This window comes from Puma concolor, chromosome A1, assembly GCF_028749965.1.
Source record: "Puma concolor isolate L17-30 chromosome A1, mPumCon1.1.hap2, whole genome shotgun sequence".
Lineage (NCBI taxonomy): Eukaryota > Metazoa > Chordata > Mammalia > Carnivora > Felidae > Puma > Puma concolor.
The window spans coordinates 125,273,750-125,290,901 of NC_141667.1; the positions used below are offsets into that span (position 1 = coordinate 125,273,750).

At 40.0% G+C, this 17,152-nt stretch overlaps 3 protein-coding genes across 3 annotated transcripts in view; 1 reads left to right on the forward strand and 2 right to left on the reverse strand.

The window, feature by feature from the left end:
* The window catches only part of SLC23A1 (solute carrier family 23 member 1), a 22,472-nt gene extending 19,224 nt beyond the window's left edge, over window positions 1–3,248 (forward strand). Inside the window, exon 16 of the mRNA XM_086702832.1 lies at window positions 993–3,248. The gene's annotated coding sequence lies outside the window, so the exon portion shown is untranslated. The remainder of the gene's footprint in view (window positions 1–992) is intronic.
* PAIP2 (poly(A) binding protein interacting protein 2) overlaps window positions 1–13,896 on the reverse strand; it is a 19,916-nt gene extending 6,020 nt beyond the window's left edge. The window contains exon 1 of the mRNA XM_025925026.2: window positions 13,741–13,896. The gene's annotated coding sequence lies outside the window, so the exon portion shown is untranslated. The remainder of the gene's footprint in view (window positions 1–13,740) is intronic.
* LOC112861644 (protein BEX5-like) lies at window positions 282–1,321 on the reverse strand. Its single transcript, XM_025925027.2, has one exon. It carries the CDS (start codon window positions 955–957, stop codon window positions 616–618), a length of 342 nt encoding a protein of 113 aa, XP_025780812.1. The 5' UTR covers window positions 958–1,321; the 3' UTR covers window positions 282–615.
* Window positions 13,897–17,152: the final 3,256 nt, after the last annotated feature.

Below are 17,152 nucleotides of genomic sequence, written 5' to 3' on the forward strand. Positions count from 1 at the left end.
CTGGGACCATGACCTGAGCTGAAACCAAGAGATGAACTCTCAACTGACAGAGCCACCCAGGTGCATCTATTTTTAAAGTTTGTTTAGAGACAGAGAGAGAGAGAGAGAGAGAGAGAGAGAGAGAGGTAATGAATGAATCCCAAGCAGGTTCCACACTCTGTGCTGAGCCCAACTTTGGGCTCAATCTCACAACTGTCAACAGCTGGATGGTTAAGTGACTGAGCCACCCAGGTGCCCCAATATGCATGCTTTTAAAGGAGAGAGTTTATCTACAGACTGCTTTTTAAACTGCTTTACTACCTTCACAGTATGTAATAAACTTTTCCATGCAAGTTTCTGAAACTCCCCTGCTGACAGAAAAACTTCCAGACTAACTCAAAATGAAATATCCAAACAGAAAAACGACAGCCCGCTTCAGATCCTCTGTTCCCCCTCTCTCTGCCCCTCCCGTTTTCTCTTTCCAAAACAAAACAAAAACAAACAACTTCATAAAAAAAAAAAAAAAAAAAAGAAAGAAAGAAATATGACAGAACACCAGATTCACAGCAAAGGGTACATCAAGAAAACGTTACTTTGGGAAGCAGGAGGTTTTATTATTAATATTAACCTCAGCATTCAAGGCAGAAGATAAAACTCATCACGATAGTCAGGATGAGGGGGATGTCCTATAAGAATGTGCAAACTGTACCTCAAATGAAGCTCCCTAATTTTCCTCCTTATCTCTCTCATCTCCTCCATGAACCGTTCCATATCATCAGCAACTCCATCTATCATATCAAGGTTACTGACAAGCCTATTGGGCATATCCTGTCTAACATCATGGGCAGGTGAGGCCCAACCTGTTCTAATATTTCCTCCAAGCTCCTGGCCTTCACCACTTCCCAAAGGATGGGCTTCTTCTGCATTCTGCACTGCAGCCTGCTTTTCTCCTATGCTTTCCTGGGAGACCTTTTCCATGTTGAGATTTCTTTTCCTGCTTCCCCTTCCTACAGGGATCAGAAGCAGTCTTCCTCTCTTAGCCTTGAAATTTGCTGCACCAATGGACCTAAAGACCTGTTATGGATAAGTCAGCTTCTATGACTTCTTCCTTCCCAGGGCTATAGACTCACCCACCTTCAAAGCAACAGCAAGCAGGTGCACAGCCACAAAGGACTACCAGACTCCAACTAGTTCAAGCATCTAATCTCTTTCTATGTGAGTAAAAACACAACAATATCTAATACAGTAGACTGGGTTTCTTATATACTATTCATTAAATGATAACATGATCTAAACCAGCTGATACAGTGCTGGCCAAAAGTGTAAAACTTAAGGGTCAGATTCTACAATATTCTACCAATTCATTAAGTATGAAATTGCTAAAAATGAGTTTACATGAGTCACCTGTACATAAATTCAAACAGCAGCGTGACCTGTGCCAAAGGAAGAAATCAGCATACCTAATATGAGAATAGAGTTTAAAAAACTTCAGGTGTTCTTACTCCAGTTATAATCAAGAAAAACACTAAAAACTAAAACATCCTACCACAAATAGTGTTTTCCTTGGGTAAGGTTCAGGGAGCACTTGCTCTATATGTATTGCCAGTCCTAATTCATTATTTTTTTAAAACTTTTTTATCAAAGATATTCATTCTCTGTTTTCTGTCCTGTCTGCTTTTATAGTGCCTTCTATTATTTTCATTCTACCCACACCTTAGCACATAAATCTCAGTCTGTCTCTGCTTCTCTTTCACATGTATACAATAATAAATAACTAGGGCAGCAGTTCTTAGTAACTTATATTTGAGGACCTCTTAACAAGTACAGATGTCACTACCATGATGCTACTGTCTGTAGTATTCAGTATTTCAGAAAATACCTGTGTGTTTCAGGATATAAACACCCCAGCCCCAGCTTAAGAGACTAAATTCACATTATATGAATAGTATGAGTTTTCATTATACATACGTACTCTTAAGGTTAAGTCCATAAAAGGAATCTAAGAAAGGGGCACCTGGCTAGTTTAGTCAGTAAAGCATGTGACTCTTGATCTCGGGGTTGTGAGTTTGAGCCCCACACTGGGCTGTCTGTTGTCAGCGCAGAGCCTGCTTTGGATCCTCTGTCACCCCCTCTATTGACCTCTCCCCGACTTGCATGCATGTGCTCTCAAAAAAAATAGCAAAACAAGGGCACCTGGGTGGCACAGTCGGTTAAGCGTCCAACTTCAGCTCAGGTCATGATCTCACAATCTTGTGAGTTCAAGCCCCGCACTGGGCTCTGTGCTGACAGCTCAGAGCCTCAAGCCTGCTTCTGATTCTAGGTCTTCCTCTCTTTCTGCCCCTCTCCTGCTTGTGCTCTCTCTCTCTCTCTCTCAAAAATAAACATTAAAAAAATAAAATGTCTCTTTAAAAAAAATTAAATAAATATGCCTCTGTAATCAAATTATATCTACATGTAAAGGCAATCTATTTTTTTTTTTAAAGTCCATTCAATTTATGAGCACAAGCTTATGTAAACCATGAAAAATGTGCTCAGGAAATTCTATAGTCTGAGAATCCCAAAGGACTCCCCTCTCTCTTTGATGCCTACCAGTAAACAAAGAAAATATCAACAGTGCTTAGCAAAAAGGGCCCAATCCCTGTATTTGACAAGGCTCTAGGTCAGCTTTTTTGCTCATTATCACTTCATCAAACAAGCTGTGGCTTTGACATACATCCTAGAGAAAGAGTCCATAAAGGACTAAATAAAACTATTTTATTAAGCAATATTTGGGAAACAAATCATAACTGAAACCAAAAAGAACAAACTGGAGCCCAAACACTAATCTTGTATCTTAGACAGCTGAGGGAAGGAACAACTGCTGACCAAATTTCTGGCTACAGCCAGCCAGGTGAAAGCCAGAGGGTTAAGGATCATTTTCTTTCAGAATGTTGACAACTTACAATTATTGAACATAAGGTATTCTAATATAACGTGATGTATCAAATTTTAAATTTTTTTCTATGACTTGTTCTTGACCCTTCTTGGACCACATTCTTCATACTGGATCCTCTGCATGTTCTGCTGTTTTTAAAAACTGGGTATAGGATGGGGTGCTTGGGTGGCTGAGTCGGTTGAGTGTCTAACTCCAGCTCAGGTCATGATCTCATGATTCGTGGGTTCGAGCCCCATGTTGGGCTCTGTGCTTACAACTTGGAGCCTGGAGTCTGTTTCAGATTCTGTGTCTCCCTCTCTCTCTCTGCCCCTCCCCAACTCACACTCTGTCTCTCTCTCAAAAAGTAAACACTAAAAAAAAACAAACCAACAACTGCGTATAGGATCACCTAGTTGGCTCAGTTCATATAGCATGTGACTCTTAATCTTGGGGTCCTGAGTTCAAGCCCCATGCTAGGTATAGAGCTTATTAAAAAAAAATGGGGAGGGGGCACCTGGGTGGCACAGTCAGTTATACGTCTGACTTTGGCTCAGGTCATGATACATAGTTTGTGAGTTCAAGCTCTGCATTGGGCTCTGTGCTGAAAGCTCAGAGCCTGGAGTCTACTTCTGATTCTGTGCCTCCCTCTCTCTCTCTGGCCCTCCCCTGCTCATGCTCTCTCTTTCTCTCAAAAATAAATATTTTTTTAAAAATTGGGTATATAGTCCAAATACCATAAAATTTATGATTTTATTTTTTTAATATGAAATTTATTGTCAAATTGGTTTCCATACAACACCCAGTGCTCATCCCAACAGGTGCCCTCCTCAATACCCATCACCCACCTGTCATCAACCCTCGGTTTGTTCTCAGTCTCTAAGTCTCTTAAGGTTTGCCTCCCTCCCTAACTTTTTTTTCTCCCGTTCCCTCCCCCATGGTCTTCTGTTAAGTTTCTCAGGATCCACATAAGAGTGAAAACAAATGGTATCTGTCTTTCTCTGTATGACTTATTTCACTTAGCATAACACTCTCCAGTTCCATCCATGTTACTACAAAAGGCCATATTTCATTCTTTCTCATTGCCACGTATTCCATTGTGTATATAAATTTATGATTCTAAAGTGTCGGATTGGCATTTGTTAAAAACAGTTAAAGGCAAATATAGCAGCCAAAGCCACCTAGGGCAAGGAAGAAGAGATGTGGCAAACAAAACACCAAGAAAAAAGCATGGGAAAAAAGATGGGTGAAGTAAATACTTTGGGCATAAGGGCTTTGAAAAGCTCCTGCATATTCTAGGGAACCAAGGCCCTGGGCAAGTCCAGTGCTGGGAGCATGCTCAGAAAAGACCTGAGGGGTGCCTGGATGGCTCAGTCAGTTAAGCGTCTGACTCTTGATTTCAGCTCAGGTCATGATCTCATGGTTCGTGATATAGAGCCCTATGTCAGGCTCTGTAGTGACAGCACGGAGTCTGCTTGGAATTATCTCTCTCCTCCTCTCTCTCTGCCCCTCCCGCAAGTACTCTCTCTCTCAAAATAAATAAATAAACATTAAAAAAAAAAAACAAAAGACCTGTGAAGGCCCTATACTCTGGCTGACCTTCAGTATATGCACATAAAATGAGGGCTAAGAAAGCTGTAAACTGCTTGAGTGTTGAAGGTATGCCTCAACATAAACAAGAATCTACCTACAAAGACTGAATTTTTTTGTTCATAGGTATTTAAGAAACATTGTATTTAAAAAAAATTTTTTTAACGTTTATTTATTTTTGAGAGAGAGAGGGAGGGAATGGAGGAGGGGCAGAGACAAAGAGGGAGACACAGAATCCAAAGCAGGCTCCAGGCTCCGAGCTGTCAGCAAAGAGCCCGACGCAGGGCTCGAACTCACAAACCACAAGATCATGACCTGAGCCACAGTCAGACACTTAACCGACTGTGCCACCCGGGCACCCAAAGAAAAATCTTTTAAAGATTTTTATTTTATTCTATTTTAAGCAATCTCTACACCCAACGTGGGGCTTGAATTCACAACTCCAAGATGAAGAGTTGCATGCTGTACAGACAGAGCCAGCCAGGGACCTCAGAAAATCTCTTTTTAAATAACTATCTGACCACTAAGCTAAAAGGCTTCAACGGCCATACACATACAGAAAGAACTCAAACTTTTATAAAATTAGTTCAGAAAAATCACTAAACAGATCAATAACAAGCAGAACAAAAACCCTGCGGAAAGGAGAATCTGATTTTTAATGGCACTACATTATAATATTAATGTCCAGTTTTCAACAAAAATGAGGAGTCATGAAAAGAAGTAAGAAATATGGCCTATACACAGGAAAAAACAAACTTCCTTGAGGAAGCCTAGACATTGGACTTATAAGACTTTACATCAAGTACAAAATAACTAAAGGAAACCATAGTAATGAGGTCTCATCAAATAGAGAGTATCAGGAGTGATGGGATGGCTCAGTCAGTTAAGTGTCTGTTGGTTTTGGCTCAGGTCATGATCTCATAGTTTGTGGGTTCAAGCCCTATATCCGGCTCTGTGAAGACAGTGCAGCATCTGCTTGGGATTCTCCCTCTCTCTCTGCCAGTCCCCTGCTAGTGCTGTCTCTCTCAAAATAAATAAACAAACATTAAATAAAGGTGGGGGGTCACCTGGGTGGCTCAGTTGGTTAAATGTCTGACTCTTGATTTCAGCTTGAGTCGTGATCCTGCGGCCGTGGTATCAAGCCCTGCATTGGGCTCTGCACTGAGCAAGAGCCTGCTTGGGAGTCTCTCTCTCTGTCCCTCTCTGCCCCTCCCCTGCTCATGTGCTCTCTCTCAAAATAAACAAACATGAAAAAAATAGAGAATAGCAATATAGAAAAATTATTAAAAAGAAACCAAACGGAATTTCTGGAGTTGAAAAGTACAATAACTGAAATGAAAAATTTACCAAAGGATTACAACAGATTTGATCAAGGAGAAAAAAAATCAGCAAATTTAGAGATAAATCAATTGACATTAATGAGCTTTGGGAGGGAAGTAAAACAATGAAGAATAATGAACAGAACCTTAGAGACCAGTGGGCAACTATCGTACAAATAATGGGACTCTCAGAAGAAGACAAGGGGCCAGAAAAAATATTTTAAGAAATAACGGCCTCTTGGGATGCCTGTCTGGCTCAGTCAGTGAAGCCTGGGACTCTTGGTCTCAGGGTTGTGGGTTTGAGCCTGCATTAAGTGTAGAGATTGATTAAAAATATATACATATATATATTTTTAAGAGAGAATAAGTAAGCAGGGGAAGAGGGGCAGAGGGAGAGAGAAAGAATCCCAAGCAGGCTCCATGCTCAGCACAGAGCCCGACGTGGGGCTTGATCCCATGACCCTGGGACCACAACCTGAGCTGAAATCAAGAAACAGACGACTGACTGAGACACCCAGGTGCCCCTAAAAATAAAACCTTTAAAAAAAGAAAATAGTGACCCCAAACTCCTCACACTTGATAACAAATCTGTATGTATTACTCTACATATCCAAAAGCTCAACAAATTCCATGCAGTATAAACTCAAAATGATCCACAATTAAGACACATTATAATCAAATTACTGAAAGACAAAGAGAAGAGATTATCTGCAATACAAGTGTCTCTTTACATACAAGGAATCCTCAAAACAAGATTAACAGTTGATTTCACATTAGAAACCACAGAGGCCAGGGGTGCCTGGGTGGCTCAGTAGGTTAAGCATCTGACTCTTGATTTTGGCTCCGGTCAAGATCTCATGGTTCGTGAGTTTGAGCCTGTGTCAGTCTCCGCACTGGCAGTGAGGAGCCTGCCTGGGATTCTCTCTCTCAAAAATAAAATTTAAAAAAAAAAAAAAAAAAAAAAAAAAAGAAAAGAAAAGATAAATATTTACAAACCAAGATACAAGAGTCAAAGTGTAGAATATCAAAGGGAATTTTTAAAAGACAAAAAACATTATTTTCAAAAAAGTGACAAGAAAAATCATATTCTCAGTAATAAAAAGCAAAAAACTAAACTGAAAGAAAACTGCTAGAATGCCAGACCCTGGCAGAAAACAGCTTACAAACATAAATGAACTAGAATATTTCCATTGTTATTATTCAGGAATAGTTTGAATAATAAGAATGATGGGATCCTGACATACGAATCTAAAGTTACATGGGCTCAGTGATCTTAAAATATCTTTAACAACCTTTAATTTTGTTTTTCTTGTTATGATTAGTGTATTCAGGTTTTTTACCTCTTTGGTTAATTACAGTAATTTATATTTCATTAAAATTTCATTTTCTCCGCAATTTTAATTTTGTTATAAAATTGCAAAGAGTGTAACTATTCTAACTTGTTTCATTACATATAATTTGATTATATGTTCCTTTTCCTCATTTAGAGATTTATCTTAGAAAAAAAACTCCAGGTTTGCAATGTGCATACCCGTGAGTCTAATAAACTCTTCCTATATATGTATTAAGAGGAAGATCTGTGCATTTCAAATGCACAGAATCTCTGAGAACATATAAAACAGAGAAGCAAATCATATCTGATAAGGAACTTGTATTTAGAATATATAAAGAACTATTACAACTCAATAAAAATGACACAATTTAAAAATGGGCAAACAACAGTTTTCCAAAGAACATACAAATATCAATAAATACATGAAAAAATACTCAAAATCATTAATCGTGGGGGAAATGCAAATCAAAATCACAATGGGATGCCACTTTACACTAGAATGGCTGTAATAAAAAAGATAAGTATTGGTGAAAACGTGGAGAAATTGGAACCTTCGTTTACTGCTGATGGGCATGTTAAAATGATGCAGCTGATTTGAAAAAGTCTAGCAGTTCCTCAAAAGATTAAACATGGAACCCGATATTTATACTAAGTATACATCCAAGAGAAATGAAAATATATGCCCTACACAAAACTTGTACACAAATTTCCATATCAGTATTATTCATAATAGCCAAAAAGTGAATAAAACCCAGTGGTCCACCAATTGGTAAATACTATGTGGTATCTCCATACAACAGAATATTATTTGACAATAAAAAGAAATGAAATACTTGATACATGCTGTATCATAGATGAACACTGAAAACATTATGCTAAGTGAAAGAAGCCAGTCACAAAGCACTACATACTGTATGACACCTAAGGAGTATGAGGTTTCTTTCTGGGGTAACAAAAATGTTCTAAAATTGTGGTAATGGATGCACAACTCTCTGAATATCCTAAAAACAACTCTACTGTATACTTTAAATGAGTTACAGGCAGTGAATTATAGCTCAGTAAGAACTGTTAAGGGGCGCCTGGGTGGCTCAGTTGGTTAAGCATCCAACTTCAGCTCAGGTCATGATGTCACGGTCCATGAGTTCCAGCCCCATGTCAGGCTGTGTACTGACAACTCAGAGCCTGGATCCTGTTTCAGATTCTGTCTCCCTCTTTCTGCCCCTCTCCCACTTGCACTCTGTCTCTGTCTCTCAAAAATAAACAAACATTAAAGAAGAAAAAAAGAGAACTGTCAAAAAACAACACTCAATGCCTACAGAGATAACTGGGTGGGGAGAGACACTGTTACATTCATCCATTGAATTTTGAATGGATACCTATTAAAAATTCAATTTTAATAAACAAAGCCCCTACTTTAATTCATTTTTTCTACATATTTTTATTTTATCAATTTGTTTTTTCACTTTATTTTCCCTTCACTAAATTTCTACCAATTTGTTACTCTGATTTTTAAGTCGACAAACGTGTTTATTTTCAACCTTCCATTTAATAAATGATTTGTATCTATAAATTTTCCATGTATTTTGAATTTAGTTCTCATCAAGTTTAGGTATTTACAAATTATTCAATTTATAATGAGCCAGAGATTATTTCGAAGAATATTTTTACATTTCCAAATGGTTCTTTTGTTTACCCTTTGATGCCCTGATTTCTAGTTTGACTTCATTATGTTATAAAATGTAGCCAGTGAAGCACCTAGGTGGTTCAGTCAGTTAAGTCTGACTTAGCTCATGAGATCATGGTTAGTGGGTTCAAACCACAAATCAGGCTCTGTGCTGACAGTTCAGAGCCTGGAGCCTGCTTTGGATTCTGTGCCTCCCTCTGTCTCTCTGCTCCTCCCCTGCTTGTGTTCTCTCTCAAAAATAAATATTTTAAAATGCAGCTAGAAAAACCTTCACTTTTGGGGCTTATTATTGTTGTTTGCAGACAACTATGGTTTTTGCAAACCCCTTGGGTCTAAAGAGAGAAATGTGTGACTTCTATTTCTAAGGTACAAAAAAATATGTATTTACATATCTACGTTTATATCTAAATCTAAATATAGATACATAAATGGTCTTTTTTTTTTTTTTTTTACTTGATCTGTTAAATTCTGAAAGTGGTCTATTCAAGTCCTATACTCTAAGAGTTAGACTATTTGAACCAGTCTCAGAGATTTATCATTTTTGATAACTGAAGGTTGGTTTTATGTCTTCCATCATAATTTTTAAATTTTTCTTATAGTTTCTCATATTGTATTCCTGTAGTGTTTATTTTCCTATTTTTAGGAACTCTGCATACCAGTGAGTGTAATAAACTCATATTTTATTTTTTTTTTTATTTTTTTTTTTATTTTTTTTTTCAACGTTTATTTATTTTTGGGACAGAGAGAGACAGAGCATGAACGGGCGAGGGGCAGAGAGAGAGGGAGACACAGAATCGGAAACAGGCTCCAGGCTCTGAGCCATCAGCCCAGAGCCCGACGCGGGGCTCGAACTCACGGACGGCGAGATCGTGACCTGGCCGAAGTCAGACGCTTAACCAACTGCGCCACCCAGGCGCCCCTAAACTCATATTTTAAAAAATATCAGATTTATTTTCTGTGACTTACAAACTACTAAGGAATCTCAGTTGGTTTTCTCTCCCGTGTCTGAAATATAATCGAGATCAGTACTGTAAGTTTAAAGTGTAGAGCATGATAATGTGACTTACATCTATTGTGAAATTAAAATAGATTTACATAGATTCCTATTCATTAAAAACATGCTCTATACACCTCCAAACAATTCAAGACATTTAGAATGCTTTTCCTTGTTCAGGGTCTCCAACCCAATCCCTGCTCCCAGACAAGGAAAGAACCTTAGAATGATTTTACTTATCCCATTTCCTTCCTCCCACTCCATCTCCTTTGTTTTGTGGAAATAATTTAAGCAGTGTTAGTTCCATACTGTTTGGTTTTTCTTTAGGTATAGATCTTTTAGAATTTTTTAACCAAACACAATTAACATTATTGTCTGTATTTTTACTAGATTATTATCATTGTTTCTTTTATTCACAATCTTCCCCTAACTTGACATCTTTAATATTTCTTCAAAAGGTCATGCAAAAGTATTAATTTCTCAGCTGTTGCATGTCTCAAAATGTCTTTTGCTTTTCTATTTAAATAATATTAAATGGGACAGACTTAGACTTCTGTCTTTTCTATTATCTGCAAAGATTCCAGCTTTCATTGTGTTAGTTTTTCTTTTGCAAAGATCCTGCTCATGGGGCGTGTGGTGGCTTAGTTGGTTAAGCATCTGACTTGATTTCAGCTGAGCTCATGATTTCAGGGTTGTAGGATCAAGCCCTGCATCCAGCTCTGAGCTGAGGGTGGAGCCTGCTTGGGATTCTCTCCCTTTCTCTCTCAGCTCCTCCCCTGCTGTCACCCTCTCTCTCTAAAGAAATAAACATTAAAGTAAACAAATAAATATGGTTTCCAGCAATGTCCATTCTTTTATATTCTTTATGAAATTTTAAATTATAGAAATCTTTTGAGTTTTAGAAACTTCTCCCTAGTTTCATCTCTAAAGTATTCACATTAAAATTCAAATACAGTTCTCTCTTCTTTCCTTAATCTGACTCCACAGACACCTTTTCTTATTCCATTGGACTCTATTTTGAACAATTGTGACTCCTTAACCTTATTTGCATACACACACATTACTATAATTAGTTGTTTCTCCAGCAGTGAAAGAGGATAAAGAAACCTCTGCTTCTGCTTGTTTTCCACTCAAGGTTGTAAGCAGCTTTGAATTTTTTGTTTTAATGTTTGGCAGTATAATGATTAAAAGTAATGGCTCTGGAACCCAAGGGCAAGTTATTTAACCTTTCAGCGTCTCAGATTTCCCATCTATTAAATGGTAATAATAATAGTATCTATGCATAGAGCCTAGCACATAACAGTATTATCTATTTGGGGGCTTATTAAACATTTATAGCAATTAAAGGTTGTTAGAGCAAGGTATAAGGTAAAAAAAATCACATGTCCAAAAACCTGTAGGAGTGAAACAATGTGCCGGAAGGAGGACTATAATTGTAATCTTAACAAGGTATAACAAAGGTGATCTGGTGAGAGTAAGGATGGGTCAGCACTGCCTATCATCACTACTGGATAAAAGCTCAAAGAACATCAGAAACACCAGCCTTATTTATAAAAACTGACACAAAAAATAAGCAGAAGGAATTCAAACCTCTATATCCACACTATCGAATGTGGTGGGGCCAACAGCTATGTATGGCTAAATAAAAATAAATTAATTCAAACTCAATAAAATAAAAAATTTAGTTCTTTAGCTGCACTTGCCACATTTCAAATGCTCAACAGACATGTGCTATTAGTACTTATTGGACAGCACTGCTCTAAACAGTAAGGAAATCTAGAACAACAAAAAAAAGACTGTTACTGGAACTGAAACTTAGGCTGTATCACATGCAAATTACTAATGTACCTATGCAAGAGGGTATAGCCTGGGCAACTTTAATCTTGCACTGGGTCCGAAACTAAGATACGCCACTAACAACCTACCAGATCCTGGGTATGTCACTAAACAGTAAAATGGTTAAGAGCACATAATCTCTGGACTACTTGGGTTTGAATTCCAGCTCTTACTAGCTGTGTACACTGGACAAGTTAATTCACATCTCTCACTTGTTAGCTTTATTTTACAGTTGTACTTACCACCTAGGGAGGGTGAAGATTAAATACTTGTAAAAACACTTAGAACAATGCTTGGCATTACTAAGTGCTGTGGAAATATGTGCCTAATAAAATAATTTCTCAAACTTGTATTTCCTCAATTTCAAAATGGGCAAGATAAAACTTGCTCTGCCTTTTTCACAGGTTATAATAAAGTCTGTAAATTACAAAAATATGTAAAATCACAAAAGAAAGGGGGCTGAAGCCTTATTTTCTACCTTCTTTCACCTCCCACATTATCAATGAAATTGCTATGCTAACAGCATTTTATAAATGTTTACATTTTCTATTAAAAGTGGAGCATCACTCTCTACAGTCAGAAAGGGGGAAACCTGAATAAGGTGTACAGTGCCTACTGAAGGAAAAGCCTACGATAAACTTACTCTGTTCCAAAGAGGGTAGAGATCATCTACCCTAAGCAGTAATATACATTATAAAAAAACTCTCTAAGCTCCCAGGACTTTAAACATTACTTCCATTGCTTAACAACCATCCTTTAAAGAAAGAGATAAATAGGCAGTAATTTTTGCAAAGTTACCTATCTTTATTTATCGTAGACACTTATTTGTGAGAAAAAATTAAGTTTTGTACAAGTTCACAATTAACAAGCACCATAAACAAGCTAATTTGCCCCAAATATCCTTTCACAAATTGGAATCAGAAGCACAAACCAGAAAACACTGGGAATCATATTTAAATCCTTACAGAAACCTTTTTCTTATTTATAAACGTAACTTGAAAATGCAAACCAACACCTGCTCAACTGCAATTTGTGAAAAACCATGCCACGAGACTACAAGATTAGCCAGCGCACGAAAATGGGTATTTGTCTTCTGTTGTAACGTCAAAAGCTGTCAGCTGTTAGACTTTTTCCCACGGCAAACTGAAAGCCAAATTCTTTCTAGAGTTTGTGGTTTCCATGAGGTGATGGGGCTGCAAAATCAGGGAGTGCAAGACAACAAAAGGAAGCAGAAAAGGCCTCTTTTTGAGTCACCAGAAAATACCACTGCCGGCTGCTTCAACAAATGTTTTGAAAAAACAAACTTCACCGCAAGCCATATAATTTTAGTGGCAGTGGGGAGAAAGCGTATAGTGGAAGAGAAATTAAAAAGGGGGACCGGAATCCAAGAATGTGATTAGACGGGCCGTTGAAGTTCATCTGGTTTCCAATACTCCGGAGCACGGATTCCAGCCCTTCTATCAGGAGCATGGGAAACAATATAACTAACAATAAGGAGTAAGGAAAGGTGAAGAAACGGGAGAAAGCGGATCCGAAAGGTACTGGCCAGTGGACTGTTGTAGAAAGCTCCCCTCGGACGCTCGCCAGCCCGCCAGTCCCTCCGCCCCTCTCTTCCCCAACCCCGGCAACGGGAGGAGCGCGCACGCGCAGCAAGTATGGGCTGCGCGTGGCGACGCGCAGGCGTAAACTGGGGAGAAACAATGAGCTTTGTTGCCGAAGCGGCAGTGGGGGGCAGGGGAAAAGGGTACCCGGGGGGAGGTGAAGAAAGTGGAGGGAGGAAGGGGGGCCACGAGAAAGTGCTATCCCGGCAACCCTCGCGCGCTACCGAGGACCCGGATAGAGTGCTGCGAGATCCAAATCATAAATAATAATGACAATGAGAAAAAAAGCGACGGCCATTTCTCAAAGAAGAAAGAGTCTAAGTCGGTCCCAGCTCATCCCTCAGATCCGACTGAAAGACGCAAGGAGTAAGGAAGCCATACAAGGCTTGGTGGCCAACAACCCAGGGGACCCTCAACCGTCGCCAAGGTGCTGTCCCTCGACCGCCGGGGACGCCGCACCCTTCTGGCCGCTCCGCCCGAGGGAACCCCTCACCCAGTGCACGGCAGCGGGGACGGCAGCCAACGAATCCGGTCGGCCTCCGCGGATCTCCACAGGCAGCGCCGCTCCCCCGCTCGACGCGCGCTTCGCCCGCCGCCTCCCTTCTCCAGTCCAAACAAACACCCCAGCCCGGAAGTGACTTCACTTCCGCCGCCGTGGGCTCCGCCCCCTCGTTCTGTCAACGCTGCTCTCTGAAGCCACTAGAGAGCGCGCGAGAGAACGAGCGACTCCAACGTTCCCTTCATATCCCAGGCTGCACACTTGTGCATGCGCAACGACCTCTTCTGCATACCTGGCACACGGGTATACTGGAAGTCGGGAAATCGTGTCGCATTCTTTCTGGGAGACTGGAGCTGGGCCGAGCCTGTGCCGGACACCCGTCTTTCAAGAATGTTGGCGTGCAGTGAGTGGGGGAGCTGAGGACTGAAGAATACACCTTACAGACTACGTTACCTCCAATACATTGACACGAAACAGGAACATCTAATCTAGATAACAACAGCCCATTTGTTGGGTGTATGTATGTGATACACAGTGTCACACTAACAGTGACACCCACCCAATGACATCCAGAGATCCTGAAACAAACAACAGGGGCGCCTGGGTGGCTCAGTTGGTAGGGCTCCTCACTGACTGAGAAGAACCTGCTTGGGATTCTGTCCCCCTTCCTCTGTGCCCCTACCCCACTTTCTCTCGAAATAAATAAACTTTAAAAAAATATATAGAAACAATAAGCTAAGACAAACTAACAGAAGGATACTAACTCGTCTACAAGCATCTGCATTTAGACAGGTTCAGGCACACACATACACACACTCTGAAGCTAGATCTTTGCGCACAGTCGCAAATTATGTGTATATGATCCCCAGGCAATATATGAAATCTTCTTTGTAGCTAAGAAAGGAAATATTCTGTCCAGAGATAATATAGAAGAGTGGGACCTCAAGGTCCAAGAGTTTCCTCTTCCATTATCCTGGTTGCACTGCCTTCCATACATTAATCCTTGCAATCATCATTGGCAAGCCTCAACATATATATTTTTACTGATACTAATCAATGTATAGTGTATGGTATGTGTAAAAACAATTGGATGTTTGAATAGGTATACACTGTATTAGAAAGGCACAAAAAGTAATTTCTTACCTTTGGGGAAGGAAGATAAAGGACTGAGATTTACTTTTTTACTTTTGTAAAATTTGAATATTAAAAGCACAGACCGGGGGCGCCTGCGTGGCTCAGTGGGTTAAGTGTCCACCTTCGCTCAGGTCATGATCTCATGGTTCGTGGGTTTGTGGGTTTGAGCTTCGCGTTGGGCTCTGTGCGGAACGCTTGCTCCCAGCCTGGAGCTTGCTTCAGATTGTCTCCTCTCTCCGTCCCTCCCTGCTCATGCTCTGTCTCACTCTGTCTCTCAAAAATAAATAAATGTAAAGAAAAAAAAATTTTTAAAGCACAGAGGGGTGCCTGGGCTAGCTTAGTTGGTAGAGGTTTCGACTCTTGATCCTGGGGGTCTGGGGTCGTGAGTTTGGCCCCATGTTGGCATAGGGCTTACTTAACAAAACAAAACAAACAAAAAAACCCCAACATGCTTTTAGTGTCTACTAAAAGTAAGAAAAAAAGAAAAAAAAGTTCCCTCCACGGGAAGGAATCTAGAAGAGGGCTACTCACGTTTAGGGCCATTTCACTCATTGAAGATCTGCTTAAGAAAAAAAAGGTGGGGGGCACCTGGGTGGCTCAGTTGGTTGAGTGACTGATTTTGGCTCAGGTCATGATCTCAGGGTTTGTGAGTTTGAGCCCCATGTTGGGCTCACTCCCATCAGTGTGGAGCCTGCTTTGGATCATCTGTCCCCCTTTCTCTGCCCCTCCCCTGCTCATATTCTCTCAAACATAAATAAACCTTTAAAAAAAATTCTGTTTTTGGTCAATCCAAAGCCCCAAAGAAGTGAACACAGTTGTTCTGCCATAGCCCCTGGGTGAACGTCTTTGGCTCTACATTTTCAGAGCTATAGTCTAAACTGGGAGGAAAGGTTTGGCTTTGTTGCTTGCTGGGCAAACATCTTTGGGAAGAAGGAGATGGTGTGGTTTTACAGGTCTGTGGAATATGATTCATCCGAGGAACCTGAAAGATAAACTATCAACCTGAGACTGGAAGAGGCATGAACAGGTGAGGAGAACAAAACCAAAATAGATGTTTATATAATCTGTAGTTGAACCAGACACTTAGAAGCCAATCACAAAATATTAGAATTTGTGACTTTGTATAAACTACTTGATTATACCAGTAATATTGAAAAGTATCTTTGATAAATTCTCATTTATTTTAAAAGTTTGTTTGAGAGAGACAGAGCGTGACAGTGGTGGAGGGGCAGAAAAAAGAGAAAGAGAGAGAGAGAATCTCAAGCAGGCTCCATACTGTTAGTGCAGAGCCCGATGTGGGGCTCAAACCCACAAAACATGAAATCTTGGCGTGAGCCAAAATCAAGAGTTGGATGCTTAACCGACTGAGCCACCCAGGGACTCCAGTAAATCCTGGTTTATTTTAATCTGAACCATTTAAAGGCTTGCACTGTCTTTCTCACACAAAGGGGTTAAGATTTCAATTCCTGGGGCACTTGGCTGCCTCAGTAGATAAAAGCATGTGACTCTTGACTGTGATTTGGGAGTTTGAGCCCCATCTTGGGGATAGAGCTTACTTAAAGACAAAAAAATTGGGAATATAGTTCAAATACTATTCCCAGCTCACAGTGAGGGTTCACCATCGTGGCTGAGGAAGCTTGACGGGCCCAGAGTACTTCCTTGATATATTCTGGATATCCTTCAAAGGACCCTCTGCTCATTTGCAAAAATGCTCATGCTATGTCTGGATAGTGGTGGTGATGATCTATGAATGCAAAGTGCTGTTAGTAGAGCAGACACTATCAACATTTTGCCAATTATAAGGACAGACACTTCAATGAGACTATTAGAGGTCCAGTTCAAATACAGTGCAGAAACCTATTTGGTTTAGTTAGTAAAATGAATACTAACTTGAGATGGAGATCTAAGTAGGAACCAGAAGAGAATATAGTGATGAAGTCCCAGGATGGCTGTAAATAAGCTCCCACTCTAAACTTTAAATGAATTATGGTGTAACAATAAAATATTAGTTATTAAAAAGATGCATATGGGGCGCCTGGGTGGCGCAGTCGGTTAAGCGTCCAACTTCAGCCAGGTCACGATCTTGCGGTCCGTGAGTTCGAGCCCCGCGTCGGGCTCTGGGCTGATGGCTCAGAGCCTGGAGCCTGCTTCCCATTCTGTGTCTCCCTCTCTCTCTGCCCCTTCCCCGTTCATGCTCTGTCTCTCTCTGTCCCAAAAATAAATAAAAAAACATTGAAAAAAAAATTTAAAAAAGATGCATATATCCCTTGGT

Bases quoted from the DNA above. Each gene is read 5' to 3' on its own strand.
- LOC112861644 (XM_025925027.2), bottom strand. From the start codon at position 957: ATGGAAAAGGTCTCCCAGGAAAGCATAGGAGAAAAGCAGGCTGCAGTG.